The sequence below is a fragment of the Tursiops truncatus genome, chromosome 6 (assembly GCF_011762595.2).
Source record: "Tursiops truncatus isolate mTurTru1 chromosome 6, mTurTru1.mat.Y, whole genome shotgun sequence".
NCBI lineage: Eukaryota > Metazoa > Chordata > Mammalia > Artiodactyla > Delphinidae > Tursiops > Tursiops truncatus.
Window position 1 is genome coordinate 29,756,401 of NC_047039.1, and position 22,120 is coordinate 29,778,520.

Genomic DNA, 22,120 nt, shown 5'->3' on the forward strand with positions numbered 1-22,120 from the left:
CTCCCTCAGTAACTAATAAAATTTATTTGGTTTGGAAAATTATGTCTGCTAATCCACAGGGGACAGACTGTCGAGAAATGCTGGGTGGTCTTCAACTTGTCCAATTCTTATGGCTTCAGCTCAGCAAGTTCCCCAAGCAGTGGCGTAAGGGCTGGAGCCTTTCCATGGACACTTTCCCATAGACAGAGCATCCCAGCCACATGTTGACACGGGGAGGCTGATTCACATTACCACCTCCTCACTGGTACCCCCTTTCCCCCAGCCCCTTGAAGAGTTCCCCAAGTGTGCTGCGTGGTCATTTAGAAACCACGTACTTTCTTTGACCAAGGTGCCCTGCCCTGTGTTTAGCCTTCCAACTATTTGCTTACCACAATCACCAGTGGAATTTCATCTGGTTTACAATTGGTTGGGTGTCTTTGGCCTTGGCTTCCAAATATAGTCATGTATTTTCAGAAATGGGCAGCCCGTCTTCTTTTAAACAGCAGATGCTTGCTCCTCTCTGCAGTTTAGATAACCTAGAGGAACTTTATAATTTCTTGGCTCAAAAGTCAAACCAGACTCCTTACGTCTATCCCTGGGGTTGCCGTAATAGCCACCTGCAGGCTGCACATTGTGTAAAACCTTTCTGGGAGGGCTTATGCAATCCTTTCATAAGTCTGTGGAGTACAAGTAATTCTGCATGACATGGCCTCTAAGGTAAACATAAATCCATTGCTTCAAAAATATTGAGAAGTTTGATAACTAGTTGGAGAATTTTTTCTACATACTGGAATGAATGAGCCAATGAACAAATGAAAGAAAGAGTGGGTGTGTGACTGACCAAGTAACTGACCTCAAGCAGTAACTGTGAGTGTCAAATACACTTATAAATTGTAGACCGTGACACTTTTGAGAGTTAAAAGAGGTACCTATTATAATTATGGTGGGATAACAGACACAAGCCTGTCCCAGGCACACTGGAACATATTTAAATGGGTCTAGTGCCTATAAAATATTTAGCAGGGTGCCTGGCACCCAAAATAAATACTCAACTGTTAGCTTGTTGCTGTTATTATTGTTGTTGACTTTAATAATAATTATATTATTTTTGATAATGTTTTATTAGGTTTTCTCAAGCTTATATCTTTTCCTCCTAATGAAATTATCACTGAACTAAGTCCAGACGTAGCTAAATTTCCATTGCTGAAAAAGCTAATACAGCCTCCAAAGATGCTAAATAAGAAAAAAATAAATTACAAGAAAAGGCTAGCCTTCAACCAAGCTTCTAGTTTTATGTTTTTTCAGCTCCAATAAGAAAAAAATCAGGCTTTAAGGCTTTAAATCTGGCAATCCAGTGGTTAGAACTCGGCGCTTTCACTGCTGGGGCCCAGGTTCAATCCTGGTCAGGGAACTAAGATCCCAAAAAACGTGCAGCACGACCAGAAAAAAAAAAGAGAGAAAAATCAGTCTTTAAGTATTGTCATTATAAGTGAATGTCTAAACGAAGAAAAGCTACTGTAATACCAAGGACAAAAAGTTAGCAAAGCAGTAGTAGTAACTAATACTCCCATTTCTATCTATCCTGGCATCCTCTTTTTTTTCTTTTTTTTTTAATCTTAGTAAGATATGATCACAAAATTAGTTATTGAAAAAGTTTACTTTTCAAGTAAAAACCTGCTGATACTGATTTGTAATAGACATTCCATTATGTTTGCATTTGTACGTTTCCTTTGATTGGTGTTGCTGCTCTTTGCTTTAAGAAGTGACTTCTCTGCACATATAAGTGATAATGATGGCACAGTTTCCTCAAATTTGATATACTTCTTCGATCAAGTTTTCATGGAAATACACCTTTGAAATGTAATAGAGAATATTCTTTCCGGGTCCTTGGAATTAAGTAGTTCTCCAAAAATGTTGGTCCTGATTTCTGTGGGCTACTCTGGCAGCCCAGGCAGCCCTTGATCTCTTTCTGGTTTGGAAAGATGGAACACTGCCTGCGTTCCTCTTGAGTAAGGAAGCTCCTTTCTCTCCTCTACCTCTCAGACAGTGTTAGAACACATTCTCTACCGATGATCGCCGCCCTCCGGAACCTCTCTTGCAAAGTATTGAATTCCATATTTTGGTTTTGCTATAAAAAGCATTTGGAGCCAAAATTATTTAATAAGCATCTGGACCAATTTCTTAACCTGATTACATCTTTTTCAAGAGGATGGGGCACACAACTAGCTTACTAAATTGAGTATTTGGGGAAACAAAGTACAGTTTTTTAAATGTCCAGGAGGCATCTGTCCAGAAGAGTCTAATAGCAGGAGATGTTGGACAGGGTAGAGTGTCCTGTCCAGGCCTCTCCTGCTCTGTGTCAGAAATTATGAAACTGCTATGATGCAGAAAACTTCCTGTGATTATTAGTAAGGAATTTTGGAGAGCCAAGTTTTTAATCTTAATCTATTTTTCTTGAATTTTGATCAGTATCCAGCCTAGATGGATGGAATAACTATAGACAGAGTAGGAAAAGGACAGCCTTAGAGTTTCTGTAACTAACACATATTGAATAGAATGAAAATTTTCAGTGTCCCTAAAAACGTTTTTCTTTTTTTACTTTATTGGCTCTTTAACATTTCCACAGAAATATATACACTTTATCAGGTCAGGTCAAACAGTGCAGAAGTATATACAGAAAATGTCAATTATCCCCTCCTTATCACACTGTAGTACTTCTGGTAACCATACCTTATACTCTTGTAAACATTAGAAATCTATGTGAAACAATTTTCTCTCTTTTTTTAATAAGCTTTTTTAAAAAAGCAAAAAGAAAAACAGCATTGCATCATACACATGACTCTGGAACCTGTTTTTTAACCAACATAGCTTGGGTATCCCTCAAGGGATATAGATCCAATTCATTATAAAATAGGAACATATTTCCTGATATGAATGGACCTTAATTTATTTAGCTATTTGCCAATGGATACATTCAAGTTGTTTCTAATTTTTTCTTTAAATATTGCTGCAATAAATACCTTCTAAGTAATGCCTTTATTTCTGCCAGGCAGATTCACAAAAGTATGGTTATGAAGACGAGGGACATGTGTATTTTACAGTTTATTAGGTGGTATCACATGACTTAACCAAAAGGGCAAAGCCATTCCCTGTCCCACTTCTGAGAACACCCATATCCTATACCTGCTTTAGCACTGGATGTTATCATTCATCTAAACATTTGCTGATGTGAGCATGAAAAAATGATACCTCCTGGATGTGTTAGTTTACCCTTCTATACTATTAATAAGGTTGAAAATCTGCATATTTTTATTGGCCATTTGCACTTCTTTTATAATTTGCCTTCTTTTTTCCTGGTTTTATTGAAATATAATTTATATATAATGTAAATTATATATAATTTACATTTACAGTCCAGCCAAATGCTGTTATGCAATATATTAAGATCATGTTGCTTTGGTAATTTCTTCATCCAAGATTAATTGTAGTTAAGTTTTTGATGTTTTAGAGAAAAATAGATTTTTTTTGGTTAATAGATGATTCAAATACTAAACATGAGCCCATAGATTTAATCATTTACAACAATTAGTAGAGTGTGCTATGAATCAAGGGTAATAAAAAGACAATTGTTAACATATACATTTTTCAAACTGTGTCTGAGAATAGAACAAAAATTTTATGTTCTTACTAACTTGAGTATAGAACTTACACAACTCTTATGTAAATTTGTAACTGAGCAATATCTTTTAATTCAGATATTTGCTGGAACTACCATTTTACACTAGCTTCCTTTTACATTTGTTCATATCTATCTACTGTTCATCATTCTTAACAGCTCCTGCCTCTGTGCACTGGGCATCGCTCGGCCACCATGACCTCATGATAGAAACTACACTGCACATATTGCTGCTCAGAGGGCTTAGGAATGGGACTGCCTCTGAAGAACTCTCACTGAAGTGAGAAACTTTTCTAATGATGTACATATTTATTTCACATAGGTCCTCAAAAAAGATAAGGTGTGATAAGAGCAGGTGTTATTTGGGAAGGGAGGAGCCACTGTGCGGCCAAGTTCTTCCCCCTGCACCTCAGAGCTTCCCTGCCTCCCAGCGGCTTTCTGGCTCTGAGACAGAGGCTATAGACACCCTCTCCCTACTCCCAAGGGGTGTTCTTCTCTCTCAAGAAAGCTGGACAGAAATCCCTTCCCAGGCGTCTGTTAATGTGGCTAAAATTGGCTGATAGCCTGGACTATTGAAAAGACTTCCCTAGACACTGAAGGGAGTGAACACAGGGTCCAGGCATCTGGCTCACCCGGGAAAACTGTCTGCTTTCACCCCTGTACCAGGCCTCAGCTTCTGAGCAACATCCTCCACTCTCCTACCTGCAGAGTGGAGAGGCCTATGTGTGACTTGAGGCTGAGGACTGGCTCCAGCACCAGACCTCCTAGGTTCAAATCGTGGCTGTGAGTCCTCCGTCCCACTCCAACCTCAAAAAATAAGGATAATAATGGTACTTGTTTTGTAGGGTTGTTATGAGGATTAAAATACAAGTAAAATGCTTAGCATTGTTCCAGGTGAGACCTTAATAAATGGCAGCTACTGGCCCTTCAGCCTCTCCAGCTCCTCTTCATCCGGCCCATCAGCAGTCAGCCCAAAGCACCACCTTTCAGGAGCACACAAGGCCACCACCCTGTGTGGCTTCCTGTTGTCACTCACTCCTAGCACAGCCGTACCTCTGAAGACCAGTCTGCAATGCTGGCTGCACTTCCACTCTTCTCCTCATGGACTCTGCCTTCAGCTTCCATCACTCCATCCCCATCCAACACTTTTCTTGGGGAGGTCACAAAGGGCCTGCCCGACGCAGTGCTCGTGCTTCCCTCCGCATGTCCTCAGCCTCTCCGCAGACTTGGTTACAGCTGGACTGGCCTTCTCTTCCTTGGTGACATGGTTCTCTGCTTCTGTCTCCTGAATGTCTGGCACTCCTCCTTCTGTCTGCAGCTCCCCCACCTCTTCCTTTACCTGTTGAAGCTCCTTGGGGCACAGACCTGGGCCCTCTCCCCACTCAGACCTCTGTCCCTCAGAGTTCTCCTCCATTCTCTTGCTGCTCCATGCCAGCTGACAGCTCCCTAATACAGATCTTCAGCCCAGATCTCTCCCCAGAACTTCCAACTTGGATATTCAAGGACCTACGTCATGCCTCTGTTGGATTGTGCCTCAGGCATTCTAAATTCACACACCCCAAACTAAGCTCTCAATAAATCCTTCACAAATCTTCTCTTCCCTTCCTTCCATTGAGTAAATGGTATGTCCATCCATCTTGCAGCTCGAGAAACTTGCGACAGCCTTGATTCCTACCTCGTCTTCACCAACTCTCATCAAATTCATTGCCAGTATCTCTTGATATCACTGCTAAAATACACTATCTCTCCTTCTCCAGTGCCACCCAGGTCCAAGCTAACACCAGCTCCCCCTGGAAATTTGCACCCACTCTTTTCTCTGAACTGAGTTCTCCATGCAGCAATTAGAGTGATCTTTGAAATGTAAATTGGATCCTGGCACTCCTCTGTTTAAAACCTTCTGGGCCAGGGCTTCCCTGATGGCGCAGTGGTTAAGAATCTGGTGGCCAATACAGGGGACACGGGTTCGAGCCCTGGTCTGGGAAGATCCCACATGCTGTGGAGCAACTAGACCCATGTGCCACAACTACTGAGCCTGTGCTCTAGAGCCCACGAGCCACAACTGCTGAGCCCACGTGCCACAACTACTGAAGCATGCGCACCTAGAGCCCATGCTCTGCGACAAAAGAAACCACTGCAATGAGAAGCCTGTGCACCGCAACAAAGAGTAGCCCCCACTCACCACAACTAGAGAAAGCCCGCGTGCAGCAACGAAGACCCAACGCAGCCAAAAATAAATTAATTAATAAATTAAAAACAAAAACAAAAACCTTCTGGGCCAGAATAAAACACCAGACCCTTGCCTTGCCTGTGGTCCTGCACAGCCTCATCACAGGCCGCCTCACCTTTGCTCTCTTCTGACACAGCTGCTGTTCCCTCTGCTGAGGTGCTCTTCCCGGTACTACCTTGCCTATCCCACCAAGCTAGTCTCTAGCTAAACTCAACTGGAGAGGCTGTCCCTGACCACCTGATCTAAATTGGGCCCCTCCTGATATTCTCTTTTTCCTCAGCCCGTCCTTTTCCTTCATTGCCTTTATCACAGTTGATGTGTGTGTGTGTGTGTGTGTGTGTGTGTGTGTGTGTATGTATGTATACCTCCCACTGGGCCCTAAGCCGCTAAGGATACAGATTAGGTCTGTTTGTTCCCAGTTGTTTGGCCTGTACCCAGCACATTGAGTGCCACATGGGAAGTGCTTAGTCATCTTCCTTGAATGCGTGACTACCAGCTCCTTGCCATCGAGTATAACAGGGGTGGTGGCATGGGAATGGCAGCCCAAAGCACCGGTGCCACAATAGAGGACATCCATAGTGTGGCCCCAGAATGTGCCAGGTGATACGAGTTTGCGGCACCATGGCAGTTCTTCATTGCCAGGTATGGAGAGGGAAGGGGGTCCTGTAAGACTTCCCAGAAGAGCTGAAGCTCAGGGTGAGATGGGAGTTATAAAGAGGGTCGGATGAGGGCCATGCCTCTCTTCCTTTCTCCTGCCCTTCTGCCTGCTCCTGTGACAGACCCTACAATTCTTCAGCCTCTTTCAGTCTTGCCCCAGAGTTAATCTAGGACAAGGTCTACAGGAGTTAGGCTATGGGAGAAGAACAAAAAGGAACTACTAGAAATTGCTACCCTGTGTCTTTGCCTATTCATTTCCTGCCCCTGTACCCATTCCCTGGGCTTCATGCCAGCTCCTGCAGAGAAATGGCCCAGAAGTGATGGTGAAGGGAAAGACCCTGAAGGGATTGTTGGGTAATGGGAAACCTTTGTGTCCCCAGCTTTCATTTTTCTTATTAAAAGCAGTAAACATCTTTAGCAGAACCTGGAAAAGCACTCTGCTGTCTGTGGTCCTGCAGGTGAAAGGGCAGGAGGCCTTGGAAAAGCAGGACTGAGAGAAGAAAGCCAAGTTTCCACCAGATTCACAGGGAGGGCCCCCTGCCGGTGGCTCAGAGTTAGACAGATGTCCCCCTAGAGCTCCCTCCCAGGAGAAGTAGAATTCCTGATTCACTGACCTGACATAGGAGGAATCTCCAAATACATTATCCTATAGAAATGTAACTATACAAAATGGTTAGGGTCTATAGTGTATCATGCTGTGGACCAACTGGATCAACCAGTCCAACCAGCTTTTATGAAATTATTACTAAAGAGAATTTTCAACAGATTTACAAATACAGTGATTAAATATTTACTATGTGCCAAGAACTGTCCTAAGCACTCACTGTACATGTGTTATTATTGCATTTGATCCTTCTGACAGCACTAGGAGGGAGCTAGGCCTGTTTTACAGATGAGTAAACTGAGGTTTAGAGGTTAAGTAACTTTCCCAAGGTCATATAGTGAGTAGGTGGTGGCTCTGGGACTCAAACCCAGGGCTGACTCCACATTTTAAACCATTAGGATGCACCTTCAAACATAACTGTTTCTTAAATTAGGGACTGCATTTACCTGGATATCTCAAGGCCTTTTTCCATCACATTTTTTATCACTCTCTTTCTTCCTTCACTATATATTTATTTGTCCTTTTTGAAAGCATTTTTTTTTCTTGAGTTGAAGTGGAAGCATATTTGCAAAGGGATACTTGGTACATATTCGTTGATACTATAAATATTAACTGCTACTATGACCACAATGAAAAAAAGTCACAGATTGGATTTGTTATTGCATTTTGAACTCTTTTTTTTTTTTAAGAGTATAATTGCTTTACAATGTTATGTTAGTTTCTGCTGTACAGTGAAGTGAGTCAGCTATATGTATAGCTATATCCCTTCCCTCTTGGACCTCCCTCCCACCCCCCAATCCCACCCATCTAGGTCATCACAGAGCACCGAGCTGAATTCCCTGTGCTATACAGCAGGTTCCCCCTAGCTATCCATTTTACACATGGCAGTGTATCTATGTCAAACCCAATCTCCCAATTCGACCCACCCTCTCCTTCCCCCACTGTGTCCACCCGTCCGTTCTCTACATCTGTATCTCTATTCCTGCCCTACAAATAGGTTCACCTGTATCATTTTTCTAGATTCCACATATATGCGTTAATATACGATATTTGTTTTTCTCTTTATGGCTTACTTCACTCTGTATGACAGACTGACTCTAGGTCCATCCACATCTCTACAAATGACCCACTTTCCTTTTTATGGCTGAGTAATATTCCATTCTATATATGTGCCGCATCTTCTTTATCTATTCATCTGTCGTTGGACATTTAGGTTGTTTCCATGTCCTGGCTACTGTAAATAGTGCTGCAATGAACATTGGGGTACATGTGTCCTTTTGAATTATGGTTTTCTCAGGGTATATGCCCAGTAGTGGGATTGCTGGGTTGAATGGTAGTTCTATTTTTAGGTTTTTGAGGAACCTCCATACTTTTCTCCATAGTGGCTGTATCAATCTACATTCCCACCAACAGTGCAAGAGGGGGTTCCCTTTTCTCCACACCCTCTCCAGCACTTATTGTTTGTAGATTTTTTGATGATGGCCATTCTGACCCGTGTGAGGTGATACCTCATTGGAGTTTTGATTTGCATCTCTCTAATGATTAGTGATGTTGAGCATCTTTTCATGTGCCTCTTGGCCATCTGTATGTTAGATCTTCAGCCCATTTTTTAATTGGGTTGTTTGGTTTTTTGATGTTGAGCTCCATGAGCTGTTTGTATATTTTGGAGATTAATCCTTTGTCAGTTGCTTCTTTTTTCAGTGACTCATTTATATTAAAGTTTTGTTTATTTCTTACTGAAAGGAAGAAGATTTCTCTCCCCGCGTCAGCTATACTCTGCCTCTGGCTTCGGCACCTTCCCAGCCTTGAAAATACAATGCTGCATCTTTTTGAAAAGCTTATCTCCAGTGAGAGAAATTTTCTGAGGAGGATCGAATGTTTTATGAAAGACTCATTGCTGGTATGTGCCGGGTTTTGATGAGGAGAAAAATCCTTAAAGATGATGCTAGGTATCATTTCTTTTAGTCAGCACAAGCGGAAAAAAATGTAAACTAAAGAGCGATTGGCACCTTTTAAAATAATTATCTATCTACATTTTATTTTTGAAATGCCTAATGTAGCGGGCTTTTCTGCATACTTAGAGCATGTGTTAAAAATAAGGTGAGGGAATTCCTTGGTGATCCAGTGGTTAGGACTTGGTGCTTTCACAGCTGTGGCCCCAGGTTCAATCCCTGGTCGGGGGACTAAGATCCCACCAGCCCACAAGCTGAGTGGCACGGGCAAAAAAAAAAGGCAAGCTTCGAGATTTACTTGATCATTGCACCTTATATTGCATATTCACAAGAATTGACCTGACATTTGGACAACAAATTTTTTAAAACAGTATTTCTCATTTCCACATGAAAAGTTAAGTTTTAAAAAGTGAGGATCTTATGAACAATAGGAGGAATCAATTAACAAAGAAAAGCATTCAAAAAATAAACTTTTAACCCTTCACTAGAGGAAAAATAAAATACTTAAAAGATACAAAACAAAACCCCAGAAAAGTGGTTAAAACAACAAAAACAACTGAGAATTATGTCAGTTTTCTTTTGGTGTCAGCCTGCCAGCCTTGACCCCTCCCTCCATTCAGGGGCTGCCCAGTCTCCCCTCTACTCAGCACTTCTCAGGCCTGGGAAGTCAGGGGCTCAGTGGGCCAAATGGGCCCCATTGCCTAATCCAGTGTCAGGGGCCCAAGCCCTCCGGCAGCCCTGGGAACTGACCAATGCGGATGCTTTCCCTCTGTGGGAGGCAGCTCTGGAATTTATGTGCATTTTTGTAAGAACAGGAATAAAGACCAACGCACTCTGAAAAAAACAATTAAAAAACTACAGGAGGTGTCATGCTTCTGGGGCCTCTTACAGGAACTTCAGTAGGCTCTAACATGTTTTCTCATTAGCTTTTGTAACCTAGGGGAGATATGGGGCAGAGATTTGCTTCCTTTTGTACAGATGGAGAAACTTAGCTCAAGGGAGATGGTGAACCGTCAGATCTTATGTTGGTGTTCAGGAAACTGGGCGGAGGAGAGTGCGCGCCTCCCTGCTGAGCTGAGGCGTGTGTTGGGCGGGGGTGAGTCTCTGCCTAGAGTGCGCTGAGGTTGGCTGAGTTTGCACAGCCCCCCCTCCGACACCTTCTATTTGTTTAATTCACTTAGAACTTCCTGGTTTTTTTCTTTCTCTTTTAAATTGGAGGCTGTGTAAGAGAATCATAATTGAATCTGCTGCCTTCTTACAATATCCCAGTTCTCTTTTTAGGTCCTGATCAGTCCCTACCAGCTCACGTGTGTGACCATGGCCGTGCTTGCCTTCTCCCTATTTCCTGGGCTCCCCTTTGCCTTCCCATTCTGGGGCCTCCCAGGTGACCATGGGTAGTGTTGTAGTCTCCAGCAGTCATGATGCTTTCATCTGCAAGTTAGCTGGCACAAATTGAACCCAACTGATTTAGAAGTTTATAGTGTCTGATAGAAAAAAAGAAAAGAAGATAGGTATAAAGACTGAGAGAGCCCAAAGAGAGTTACTTTTAAGAAAATTCTCCTTGACCTCATCATTGTTGCATATTATGGTGAAAAATAAGAAGACACTTTATATAAAAATAATTATAATAAAATTCAGTATAAACAAAGGCTTTTAGAAGCCCCTGGCAACCTATTCAAAACATTACCTTTATTATCAGGTAAATCTATTTCTAACTTAAATATACGTGCTATAATTTAATTTGCTCTGGTCCTTTTTCAGTGGCAAAATATAGTAACTGAGCTATTTTCTTGCTTTCAAGGTTCTCATTCAATTTCCTTTAAGCCTTCTCCCTATAGAAAAATTCTAGTTTCATCGACTTCTCTAAGTTGGTTTGATTCAGCAACCTTGTGATTCTTCTCTGAGCCTCTTTGCGTCCTTTTCCCTGTGGCCCTAGGGCCTGAGCAGCACTTCAGTAAACACAGGATACTGTGTATGAGAGAGAGAGCAGGCGCTCCCATTAAACATCGCATTGTATAACCTTCCGTCTCCAATTTACAGTGTAAAATGATTTCCCCCAAACAGTTTTGAAGTCAGTTGATTTACCAAAAGCATTTATCAGGATCATGTGTGTAGACATTCAGAGCTTCCATTGTGGTTAAAGGGGGGATTCCAGAGGGTGTTATTTGGTTTAATTTATTGTGGCATTGGCAGGATGTAACCCCTCTGTGCCTTATGGTTCAAGGACGTAATTATAATACAGAGCTGCAAGTCCTTGATTGGCGTGGGCTGCTCTCCTCAGGCATACTGGGCCAAAAAACCCGGCAGGCTGGAATAAGCCTGTGACATGACTGAGTGATTGGAAGGGTAACCTGAAGAACCTGCTTCCTAATTGCATCATCTGATTCATTTATCATAGCACAATATCTTGGTGCAGTGACAGGACCGTGCATAAGTATCAGAGAGATCTTGAAGACTCAGCTAGCACAGGACTGCGGTACTTTTCCTCCAGAAGAAACTCGATGCCTATTACATTAGGGCTGGATTCTGAGAGTAATTAAAGTGTGATGGTCTACATAACTTGTATTTTATATGGAGCACTGTTAATTATGTTTCCATCTCTTGGGACTATCCAGAATTAGCCCTAGAAATTCTATAGTTACCAAGATGTTGCAAAAACAAAAGATAAAAGTGTAGTACAGGTTGTACAAAGTGAAATAATCTCCCCAAATGTTCTTTGGCCTCTCAAGGATGCAAGGCTTGGTATTTTCCATTAAGACTATGAATAATAAGCCGCTAACCTAATAATCACCTGAATTCTAAGTGCATGTATATGTTTTTGACTTCTAAAATAAAATAAAAGTAAGTTTTCAAAACCTGTTTACTTTTGAGACTCACCCTTTGGCTCTCGTGGGCTGGACCTCCCCCAAGTACATGCCCACCTGCCACATTTGGTGCTCCTAAATAAACCAAGGTATTAACTCAGTTTGTCATCTACTGAGCAGACTGACACTTTTCAAAAGCAGATGGTCTTGTGTGTCCCTTGACAGAACAGGCAATGGAAGACCTAATCCGTAGCTTCAGACCTGACCTTAAAAACTGATGTCACCAAAAGCAGTGAAAGCCACTTGCTAATTATTCAGCTTTCTTGGCACTGTTTGGTTTCCCAAGGCTGGCCCCAAATCAGAAGGATGTTATGTTTCGCAGTTACAATTCTGTTTGTGGAGCCCAGAAAGCTATTGTTTATATTCCACATTTGAATGAAAAGTGCTGGCTGGGTGGCACTGTGCTTGGCCGCCCTGCTGCATGCCAGGGCCAGGATATACCCTGGTTCCCATGCCCTCCCATTTGATCCTTCTCTGGCTGGCCCCTCCAGCGGGATCTAGAGATTTGCCCACGAAAGAGTGAGGGGGTGGGGTGGGGGGGGTTGGTTTCGTTTATTCAGATTTTAAATCAGGAAACACTCCTGGTATTCTCTTCATAGTGCCCTTAAAATTAGTTCTTTATCTTGTCAACTATACCTCAATAAAGATAGGGTGAAAAAGTAGTTCTTGATCTAATAAGAGCTTAAGAATAATAAACATGCAGATACCTCAGTGTCCTGCTTGACCTCCCTCATATGAGATAAGATGCATTCTTGTTTTCATTCTCCAGATAGCAATCATAGCCACTTCCAAAAGAAAAGGAAACTTCTTTTACACAAAATTCCAAACACAGCTCCTCTTTAATAAAAAATTATACTGAAGAATTAACTCCACATCCTGGATGATGTCAGTTTTCTCTGTTTGAATAACTTCTTACTAATGTTCTAGGGTTTTCTTTTCCTGCTTTCTCATTAGCAGTCTTTTAAGCATTTCGTTTTTGAGCTCTTTAATGTGATGCATGTAATTTAACGAAAGCTGAGGTAGATAATTTAGCAGTGATCGAATAGAAAAGTGTGGAGGTGGTTTCTGCTTGTAGCTAAGAGGTTAAAAAAAAAAAAAAAATCTCAGTAATTGCACTTTCCAGCATCGACCTCATGGGGGCACCACATCACCCAGCATTGTCTGTAAAGAAAGAGGCCTAGATCTCATGTTCTGTTTTCACTTCTGGGGATGCAGGACTTGGCAGCCAGTCAGAGATGAAGGGAGAGAAACAAAAAAAAAGAAAAACCAAAAAGAGAAAACAAAACAGGGCAGTAGTTGACCTGGGAGGTCACTGCCACTCAGAGGCTGCGCCAGGAAGCAGCAGGGGACTGAAGAGCTATCTTCCCCGCTCAGGCTACACAAACCAACAGGATAGAGGCCACTGGGCGAGGCTAGAAGAGGAACTTCAGATTTGGGGGATTTTGCTCTGCTTCCAGAGCTGGCATCCCTGTGTCTTAACCCTCTCAGAGAGCACGGGTAAATTTAAAATACAAAAGTACATTTGGTACTTGTTAATTTTTTTTTTAAGCCCAGAAATGACAGATTTATCACTAATTAAACAATAATTGCATTATGGAGTACTGAAAAAAAATTGCTTGTAGTATAAACAACATCTGGTAAAGATTAAAAAGAAAGAATCATTTTTCCAAGCTCAAATTTGTTGAAAGAAATGTGAATGTTTTGAAACAAAACAGATCTTAAAATGCAAAAGGGATATTTACCGTCCTAAGTTTGGTATTTGAAAGAAATGAAGAAAATGGCATAATAAAAGAAAATACATGTTTATAAAGGTCCCTTATTTTACATGACAGAGGTGAAGTTTTTCATATAAGTAGATTTTTTTTCAAACCAAATTGTTTTTGAACTCAGTAAAGGAGTTTTTTGAAATGAAACTTAAGAAAAATCTTTTTTTTAAAGAAGAGTGTTACTTCTTGATGAATAGTCACCTTTTAACTTATATATTAAGACAAGGGCTCCTGCCTGTCAAGGGTTTGGAAGAGTCAGCTACACAGTGGGACGTGATTGCCGGCTGTCGGGTAAACTGGAGGAAAAGCGTCTCATCAGCAATTAATTAAAAAAAAAAGAAACTCTGCTCCGGAGTGAACTATATAAAACTACATAAAAATAGATTATGAAAGAGAAGCTATCCCAGGCTTACTGAACTTCAGTTTATCTCTCACCTGAAATTTCTCTCTTTATTTTTTTAGGAAAAATATCTATGAAGGGTGATAAATGTAGACGGCTTGAGAATTTTTTTTTTCTGTGTCTTCACTGCCTTTTTGTTTTTTATGAGAGGCGTTCACTTTTCTCTGTGAATTACCTCAAATCATAGTATAATTTCCCTTTCTGGTTTGTATTCTTTTTCTCCCCTCTACCCATACTCTTTCTTTCTCGCACACACAAAGAATCAAAAAATGATAGAAAAAAGGAAAGATTTCTTCCTGAGAATTCTGTTCTTCTGTTTTCTTGGGCCTCTTTCAAGTGGCAGGTGGCTTGTAATAATCATTGATGAATCGGGATGAAAACAGGTTAGACACTAAGGACAGAGAGCAAGTATTGATGTTATTTGTACAGTTCACGGCACAGAATGACAAGCTGGCCTCTCCCTCACCTCTGCCTACAATGCAGGCCCAGAGAATGCAGCCGCCGCGCACTTCTCTATGTTGCTTAGTCTTCCCTTGTTTTTTCGAGGGATGGAAATGGGCTGTCCTTCTGGGCAGAGAGGAGATGAGCAATGCAGTTCTGGGTAGCTGTGGCAGAGGTAAAGGGATGAGCACCCCAGAACAATCTGGTCCATAAGAAAAGGAAACCAGAGTCTGGAGCTCACCGTCATCATCTTCCGTTCATCCTCTGACGTTGAGTGAAAGAACTGGGGGCAGCGTGAGGGGAGAGAAGAAGGGCATAACTCCTGTTACTGATGGCCTCCTGGTAACATAGTTTCCCAAGACTTGAAATAATCTGTACACGGAAATCGTTAGACCATATGGAGAAGAGAAGAGCTTGAGAAGGAACAGATTTTGGTAGGATGGAGAAAAACAGACAAACAGATGGAACCCAAGAAAGGTTTTCTTTTCTGTCCTCATTTTCAAGAAAGGTTTTCTTTTCTGTCTTCATTTTAACAGGAAAGACAATTGCCTGGATTGTGGGGCTTCGGAGCTAGGGTGTGGAGCTCTGGGTTGCAGAGTGACCTGTTGTGTTAATGTAGGGTCCTGTTTTAAAAATAAAACAGGATACAGAGGGGTTAAATGTTTGCCTCTTCCCTCACATGGATGCTGTAAAGATTTAGGGGGGAAATTTATGGCTTCCAGAGGAGCATAAATTAAGACTTTAATTCTATTTAGAGGATTCCCTTGATAAGAAAAGCGGCTTACGTTTGCTTTTGTGATTTGATGTCACTGGGACACATGCCTGGCCTGTGAGCACTCCAGGCTTCATGAGGGGACTCAGTGACCTTGAAATTATGTGCTCGGGAAGTGTGAAGAGCGTCATGTTTAAAACCATCCGTAAAGGCTGCAGATGAGAAAGCTGTTCACAACTCTGGAGTGGCGAGGGAGACTGGTTTTTAAATCAAAATCTCTGCCATTGCTGTTTCAAGCCTGGTCACCTCCAGGAGGTTCCTCTGCCTCCTAACATCTTATCTGTTTTAAAAGCTAAAACAGGTTGTAGAAGCAGGTTGAGAGCAACCAAAGGTCTGAAATATTTGGACAGAAAGAAATCTAAGAGGAGAGGCCATTGGCATGGAGAGAACAGGCAGATTCCACACAGTCTGTAGATATTTAAAACATTTGATTGAGCTGTTTTGCTAGAAAACACTGCATAAAAGAAGAGCATGTCCAAGCTCTTGTCCTCTTTCAACAAGCTAAATTAGAGCTTTCTTGCTTTCCCCCTTGCTTTTCAAGGTAGCCCTGTTCTACATGTTGGATCAGCCTTTTCTTTGCCATTTGGAAATCCCTGTAATCAGTATTGAATGATTTTCTACTAGCATCAACTTTATAGAGTGGTTCTGGAGTAGTTAAACCATTTAGAACAAAGGTTCTATTTTACCATTTTCAATTTTAGTCTTATTTTCTATCAATGCACTTTTTTTTAGGCACTGTGTGTCACATGACAGTGTTGTTTGGTCTTAAACACACATTGTCTATATATAAGACTTTGAAAAATCGTTCTGGCAAATTTGATGACTCACATTTCTTCAGGACATGCAGTTTGCTTTTCCCTTCTTTTTTTTTTAAAATTTATTTATTTTATTTTTTGACTGCGTTGGGTCTTCGTTGCTGTGCACGGGCTTTCTCTAGTTGCGGTGAGCGGGCGCTACTCTTCGTTGCGGTATGCGGACTTCTCATTGCGGTGGCTTCTCTTGTTGCGGAGCACGGGCTCTAGGCACGCGGGCTTCAGTAGTTGTGGTGCACAGGCTCAGTAGTTGCGGTGCGCAAGCTCTAGCGCGCAGGCTCAGTAGTTGTGGCCCATGGGCTTAGTTGCTCCATGGCATGTGGGATCTTCCTGGACCAGGGCTCAAACACGTGTCCCCTGCATTGGCAGGCAGATTCTTAACTACTGCACCACCAGGGAAGCCCTGCTCTTCCCTTCTTGTTTGATTTTTCCATTATGAATACATAGAAACTTCCATGATATTTTCTGGGCATATATCCAGTGACCTTTTAATAACTGTTATTATTTACAGTGAGGCTGAAAAGCAGAGAGATTAACTGACTTGTCTGAAATCAAAGCCAAAAAATATTCCGCCTCTCCTGGTGAACCTGCCTTTCTTCTGCCTCTCTTCAGTTTGAATTCTGCCAAATCACTGAGTTTATAATGAATTTATCTATGAAAAATTTTAGTTGGTTTCTTTTAGATAAAAATGGACATCAATGAAGGATTAGGGAGTATGGATTACTCAGAAAATAGAGATCTGTAACTTACAAATCGCAAGTCTCTCTTCAAATAAAAGGAATTATCCCATCATTTTAACAAGTGACAATGCTCTTGCCTGGAGCCTTCTATAACAGCCTGTAATGGCGGTGTATGAACACTAGATGGCGCACATTCAATGTTAGAACTCGAAATGCCAGCGCAGAACAGGGTGGAAAAGAGTCTATGGAGATAGGCATCATTCTTTCTTCAGCTTGGTCTAGAAAACTTAAGAGAAAACGCATATCCTTTTTTATGTTTTTCTAGTTGAGGGGGTATGAAAAAATGTTTCCCAAAGCTAGTCATATCAAGCTCAATGTGACTCAGAGAAATTCCCTATAGAGCCAATTCACTAACCTTTGGATGCTACTGTAAAATATCTTAGAACCCAAATGGCATCTTCCTCTGGCTTAATGTCATGCTTTGAGCTCTGGCCAAAAAGATATGGAATCTGGGTCAGGCCCACTGAAGCCCCACTCAGGCCACAGTAGGTCGGCTTCTGCAGATTTATACAATCAAACCTGTCATAAAAATACTCGTGGAATAAATTAGATTGCTTTCATCATTCAAGATGATGGTACCTTTATTCTTTTTTCGTCTGAAGTAATTTAAGCTGCTAAATTCATAGGGCACTAAGATGTAATATTATTCAGTCTGGCATGGTAGTGGCCACTGCTTTCCTCAATAATAATTCTAAATTATGCACTCATTTCCTAATAAGCAGGAATGAAAAGATAGCCGGCCCAGATTCGACCTTGAGGCACTTTTAAGTCATGTGAGGCGGTCAGACACACAGGGCACATTATGTAAAACTAGCAACACAGGTAGGCTCTGTGTCTTCATTACAGCATGCCGGTAGAAGGTATATATATATATATTTTTTTTTTTTTTTTTTTTTTTTTTTTTTTTTTGGTCGTACGCGGACCTCTCACTGTTGTGGCCTCTCCCGTTGCGGAGCACAGGCTCCGGACGCGCAGGCTCAGCAGCCATGGCTCACGGGCCCAGCCGCTCCGCGGCATGTGGGAACTTCCCGGACCGGGGCACGAACCCGTGTCCCCTGCTTTGGCAGGCAGACTCTCAACCACTGCGCCACCAGGGAAACCCTAGAAGGTATATTTTAATGTTCCATGATACTTAATGACTCTTTTTTCTGTATCATATGGGTTTATTGTTGAAAATGTGGAACGTACAGAGTATAAAGAAGAAATAAAGATTGTACATAATCCCCTTGCCCCAAGAGAACTACTGTTTGTATTTGTATGTAGGGCTTTTGCTATGAACTGGTTCTTGTTTTTTTCTAACTCACAGGAATGTACCCATTTTCTAGACACCAGCAGTTCTAGACAATTCATTTGCCTGATAAGAGCAAGTCATTATTGATGAAATGCTTCTGATAGTTTACTTTCTCATGGTCCTTTCCTTACAGCCTGCAGCTGCCTGCCACCCTGCCATATTCAGAGTTGTTGATGAAATGTTCAGGTCAGTATTGTGCTGTTTCTGCTAGTAAATTGGTCTAAATATGTTCAGCTTCCAAATGCGAATAAAAAACTCTGTGGTAGTCTCTGGCTGTACCACGGGGGAATTAGTTTCTGCTTCCATCCCCTCCTGCTGAGCTTTTTGGTAAAACCCAAATGTCAATGTGTATTTAAAAGCCAATGCCTAAAAATTAAGATAACTATCTTTTTTTAACCTTTTAAAATTCTAATAATAATGGTAGAAAAGCAAAATTACATGAGATTTACATCATTCAATATTCATGTAGAATTTTTCTCAACTCAAAATAAAGCGTAGTAGTGTTCTCCCTTCACCACATGAGGGCTGACCAATCTTTTTAAAGGATTTGAAAGCTAAGGAAAACCAAGAATAATAAATAAATGATGCCATTCTTAACAGAGCTCTTCTGAAAGGCAGAATCAACTATGCATGTTATCTTACAGCACACTAATTTTTATTCTGCAAATACCAGAACTTCTTGGTAAAGGCATTGGATTTACAATGATGAAAGATGAGGAGACCCCTGGACATTAGGTTGGGTTATGGCTGCCAGTTAGTGGGGGGCCGGACTTGCCCACCCAGGGAGGGTTTCCAGCCTCTTTCCTGGGTGCTGGTACAGCCAGGGTATCTACTCTCTTTATCCCATCCCCCTCACACTCAGCAAACAGAGGCCCCATGGCAGACAGCAGACACTGGGGAAAAGAATTTTTACAATAGCAAGTAATCCAGCACTTGGGTTGGTCTTGAAACATACCAACTTTAAGCTAAATGAGTATAGAAATAAGTCAGAATGCTGTTTTTAGTTTAAAGCTAGCAAAGTTTCAGTTGATTTTTTTGTTATTGTTTAAACAAACATAAAGAAAGGTTAGTTGTGTGAAAATGCATAGAAAACAAACCAGGAATATGCAGATTCTTCCACCACTTTGCTAGGTGGATTTGACGGAGCCATTTTAACCCCGGGGCACCTCTTTCTCCACTTGCAAAAGCAAAAGTTCTGTGAATGTTGCATTTCTGGGCGTACAGTGCGCAAATATTTGTAAAGAGCATTCCAGGCCCATGTGGAAGGGATATGAAGTGCTTAATAATTTAAAAAACAAGAAAGGGAGCTCTGCATGTTTGCAATTTTAAAGAAAATTTTTAGAAAAGGGATTTCACGCAAGGACTGAAAACTGATGAGTTGAGATACTGTTGAAGCTTATGGCACAAGAAAATGTTTCCATTTTTCCCTTTTACATGTTCAGGTTCACGTGTTTGCCAGGTTAATCACTGAATGTGTTGTGATCTGGCTTTGCATTGCTCAGGTACGCACTCCTGGAAACTGATGGAGCCCTAGAAGTACTGGCCACTATCCAAGTGTTTACACGATGCTTTGTAGAAGCTCTGGAAAAAGAAAACAAGCAGGTTCGTTATATTGCAGATATTATTCATTCCCCCAAAGAAAAAGAAGCTGTTAAGAGTATTTGATTAATCACCAGAAGGGAGCACATTATTTTCAGTGATTTTGATAGACTGTTTTGTTCAAGAAGAAAGCTTCCAAATGAAAAACCCAGCAAAGGTAAAACCATTTTAATTGAAAGTAAATCAAGATGGTTCCTGTCTGTCCTGTGTCCTGGTACCCAAAAGCATTTATCTACTGCTGCGCAGAGAACTGTGCCATGCAAGCACGTGCCACCCCAGAGGGTGAACTTTCTGGGCCCTGTGTTGTATGCTGTTTGTCAAGCAGGACTCTGCCCCTCCCAGGCTAGAGAGAGGTATTCTGGAGTCTATATGGCATGTGCTAAGAAGGAAATGCCACTTATTACAAAGCAATACTGGACATTCTTAATTATTAGTTTCCATTCATATCAGAGACCTAAATGTGAATTGGGTTCCAGGGGAGAAAGGAGATAGAGTGACAAGGAAATATTTGAATAATTGTAGATGAGGAGCTAGGAATGGCCATGATCAAGAGGTGTCAGTTGGACTCAGTAAGCAAGAAGCTGGATCTAGGGATCTGCAGGAGGACTTGCACTGGGGGGCCGTCAGCAGAGGCAGCTGATCGATTAGAGTGACCTTTGTAACAGGAACCTTTTCTACCAGAGCGCTTTTGTCTTTGGGCATTCTAACTGGCCTGTACTTCTGATGGCCGCAGACCTAATGTCTGTGTAGTGCTTTGCCTGTTCAAGTGCCCAAGTCCACTGCAGTTCCCTGTGAGATATGTCATGGTCCCTTGGCGTGCTTGCTGCAGTCTGACTTAGGAGAGCACTGCTGTGATGCTTGGTTGTACTAAACTCCCATACACTCCAACGCCAAGAAACCGCTCAGGTTTTAGCAGAGGTTTCTGTTTTTTAAGGCAATGATAAATATTTATGATGCTTTCTTCCCATCTTTTCTTTCCCAAGGGAAGTTAGCTAGACTGTAGCAAACAGCATTATCAATGGTATCCAGCCTGGAATTCGGGAGGAGAGCTCTGCTGAAAGGCACTGGCTGGCCCTCACACTTACTTTGAGGCATAACTATAAATATCTTTTATCTTCCCTGAATATTCTTAGTATTTCCAATTAGGAACTGACCTCTAGAAAACCTGTGCCTCTGACTCCTGGAACAGACCTAGGTTACGGCGGAGGGCATCGGTGAAAGAAGTATTGCTCTGTACCGTTAGCCTGAGTCTGTTTTCCTTACCAGCTTTTCCCCTGAGTTGCAGGGTTGGCCTTGGCACTTTAGATTTGGACTGGTTGAACTGTTCTTACAGTCACTTTTAATTTAAAATAGTACCCTGCCCAGGCTACATGTGTCTGCTGGTGTGAGGGGCACAGATTGGGTTCTGGTGGAAGGCAGGGCAGGGATCCAAAAAGAAACAGGAATTCAGTGCTCTCGCCTTGGGTTCAGGATACAAGAGCAATAACCTCTTAACTTTGCAAATGCCTTCATCCACATTTGTTATGTCATTTCTTTTCCTGGGGCTGTTCCTGATTGCCTGCCTTTCTAGTCGATGCCATTCTCATCATCAGTCCCCTGCCTTCCTTAGTGCCCCTTTGTAGATTAATCATAATCCCTGATGCATGACATCCTTTGTCCTACTTGGTCCATGCATGGCCCTCTTTTCTTTCGGTGTTTTATCCATCCATCCACGTATTCATTCTTAATAAATGAGTATCTACCAGCCTGACATCCAACAAGACCTGGCCCACTATAGCAACTTTCAGGTATCCACATGCTCCTCCTCTATCCTGTCACTTTGACTTTCTCCCCTCAGATAGCTGCTGTTTTGATTTTATGTTTATCATTCCTTTGCTTTTTCTGAAAATAGTTTGATCACATGATTGCTAAACCGTGTTTTCTTTACTTGTGACTGTTTTTGCACTTTATAAAACAAACAACAGATAAGAGTAGCACACCGTATGTAGCCTTTTGAGCCTTGTTCTTTCCAGCATCGTGCTACCAGGATTGCTCTGTGCTGTGCGTGGTCGTGGTCCTGGTGGGGATTGCTGTGTAGAGCTCTGTTGGGAAAGTGTACCACAATGTAGCTATCTTCCTGGTGGTGGGCTTTTGGATTATTTCCAGGTTTTGGTTTCTTTCATAAACAGTGTTGCTCTGAACATCCTGGGGCATATACGTAGGACTGGAAGTGCTGGTTATTAGGAGTGCTTTGGCAGATACTGCCAAATTGTTTTCATACATGCTTGTGCCAATTTACATTCCCCCCAGCGGTTTGGTTATTTTTTAGAATGATATCTTTTTTTTTTTTACTTTTTTTTT

The 22,120-nt window shown here is 41.7% G+C and overlaps 1 protein-coding gene across 1 annotated transcript in view; it reads left to right on the top strand.

Moving 5' to 3' along the window:
- The window catches only part of FANCC (FA complementation group C), a 265,518-nt gene that overhangs the window by 218,368 nt on the left and 25,030 nt on the right, over nt 1-22,120 (top strand). The window contains exons 8-10 of the mRNA XM_073805985.1: nt 8,887-9,043; nt 18,315-18,367; nt 19,684-19,783. Coding sequence (XP_073662086.1) covers nt 8,887-9,043; nt 18,315-18,367; nt 19,684-19,783 — 310 coding nt within the window. The remainder of the gene's footprint in view (nt 1-8,886; nt 9,044-18,314; nt 18,368-19,683; nt 19,784-22,120) is intronic.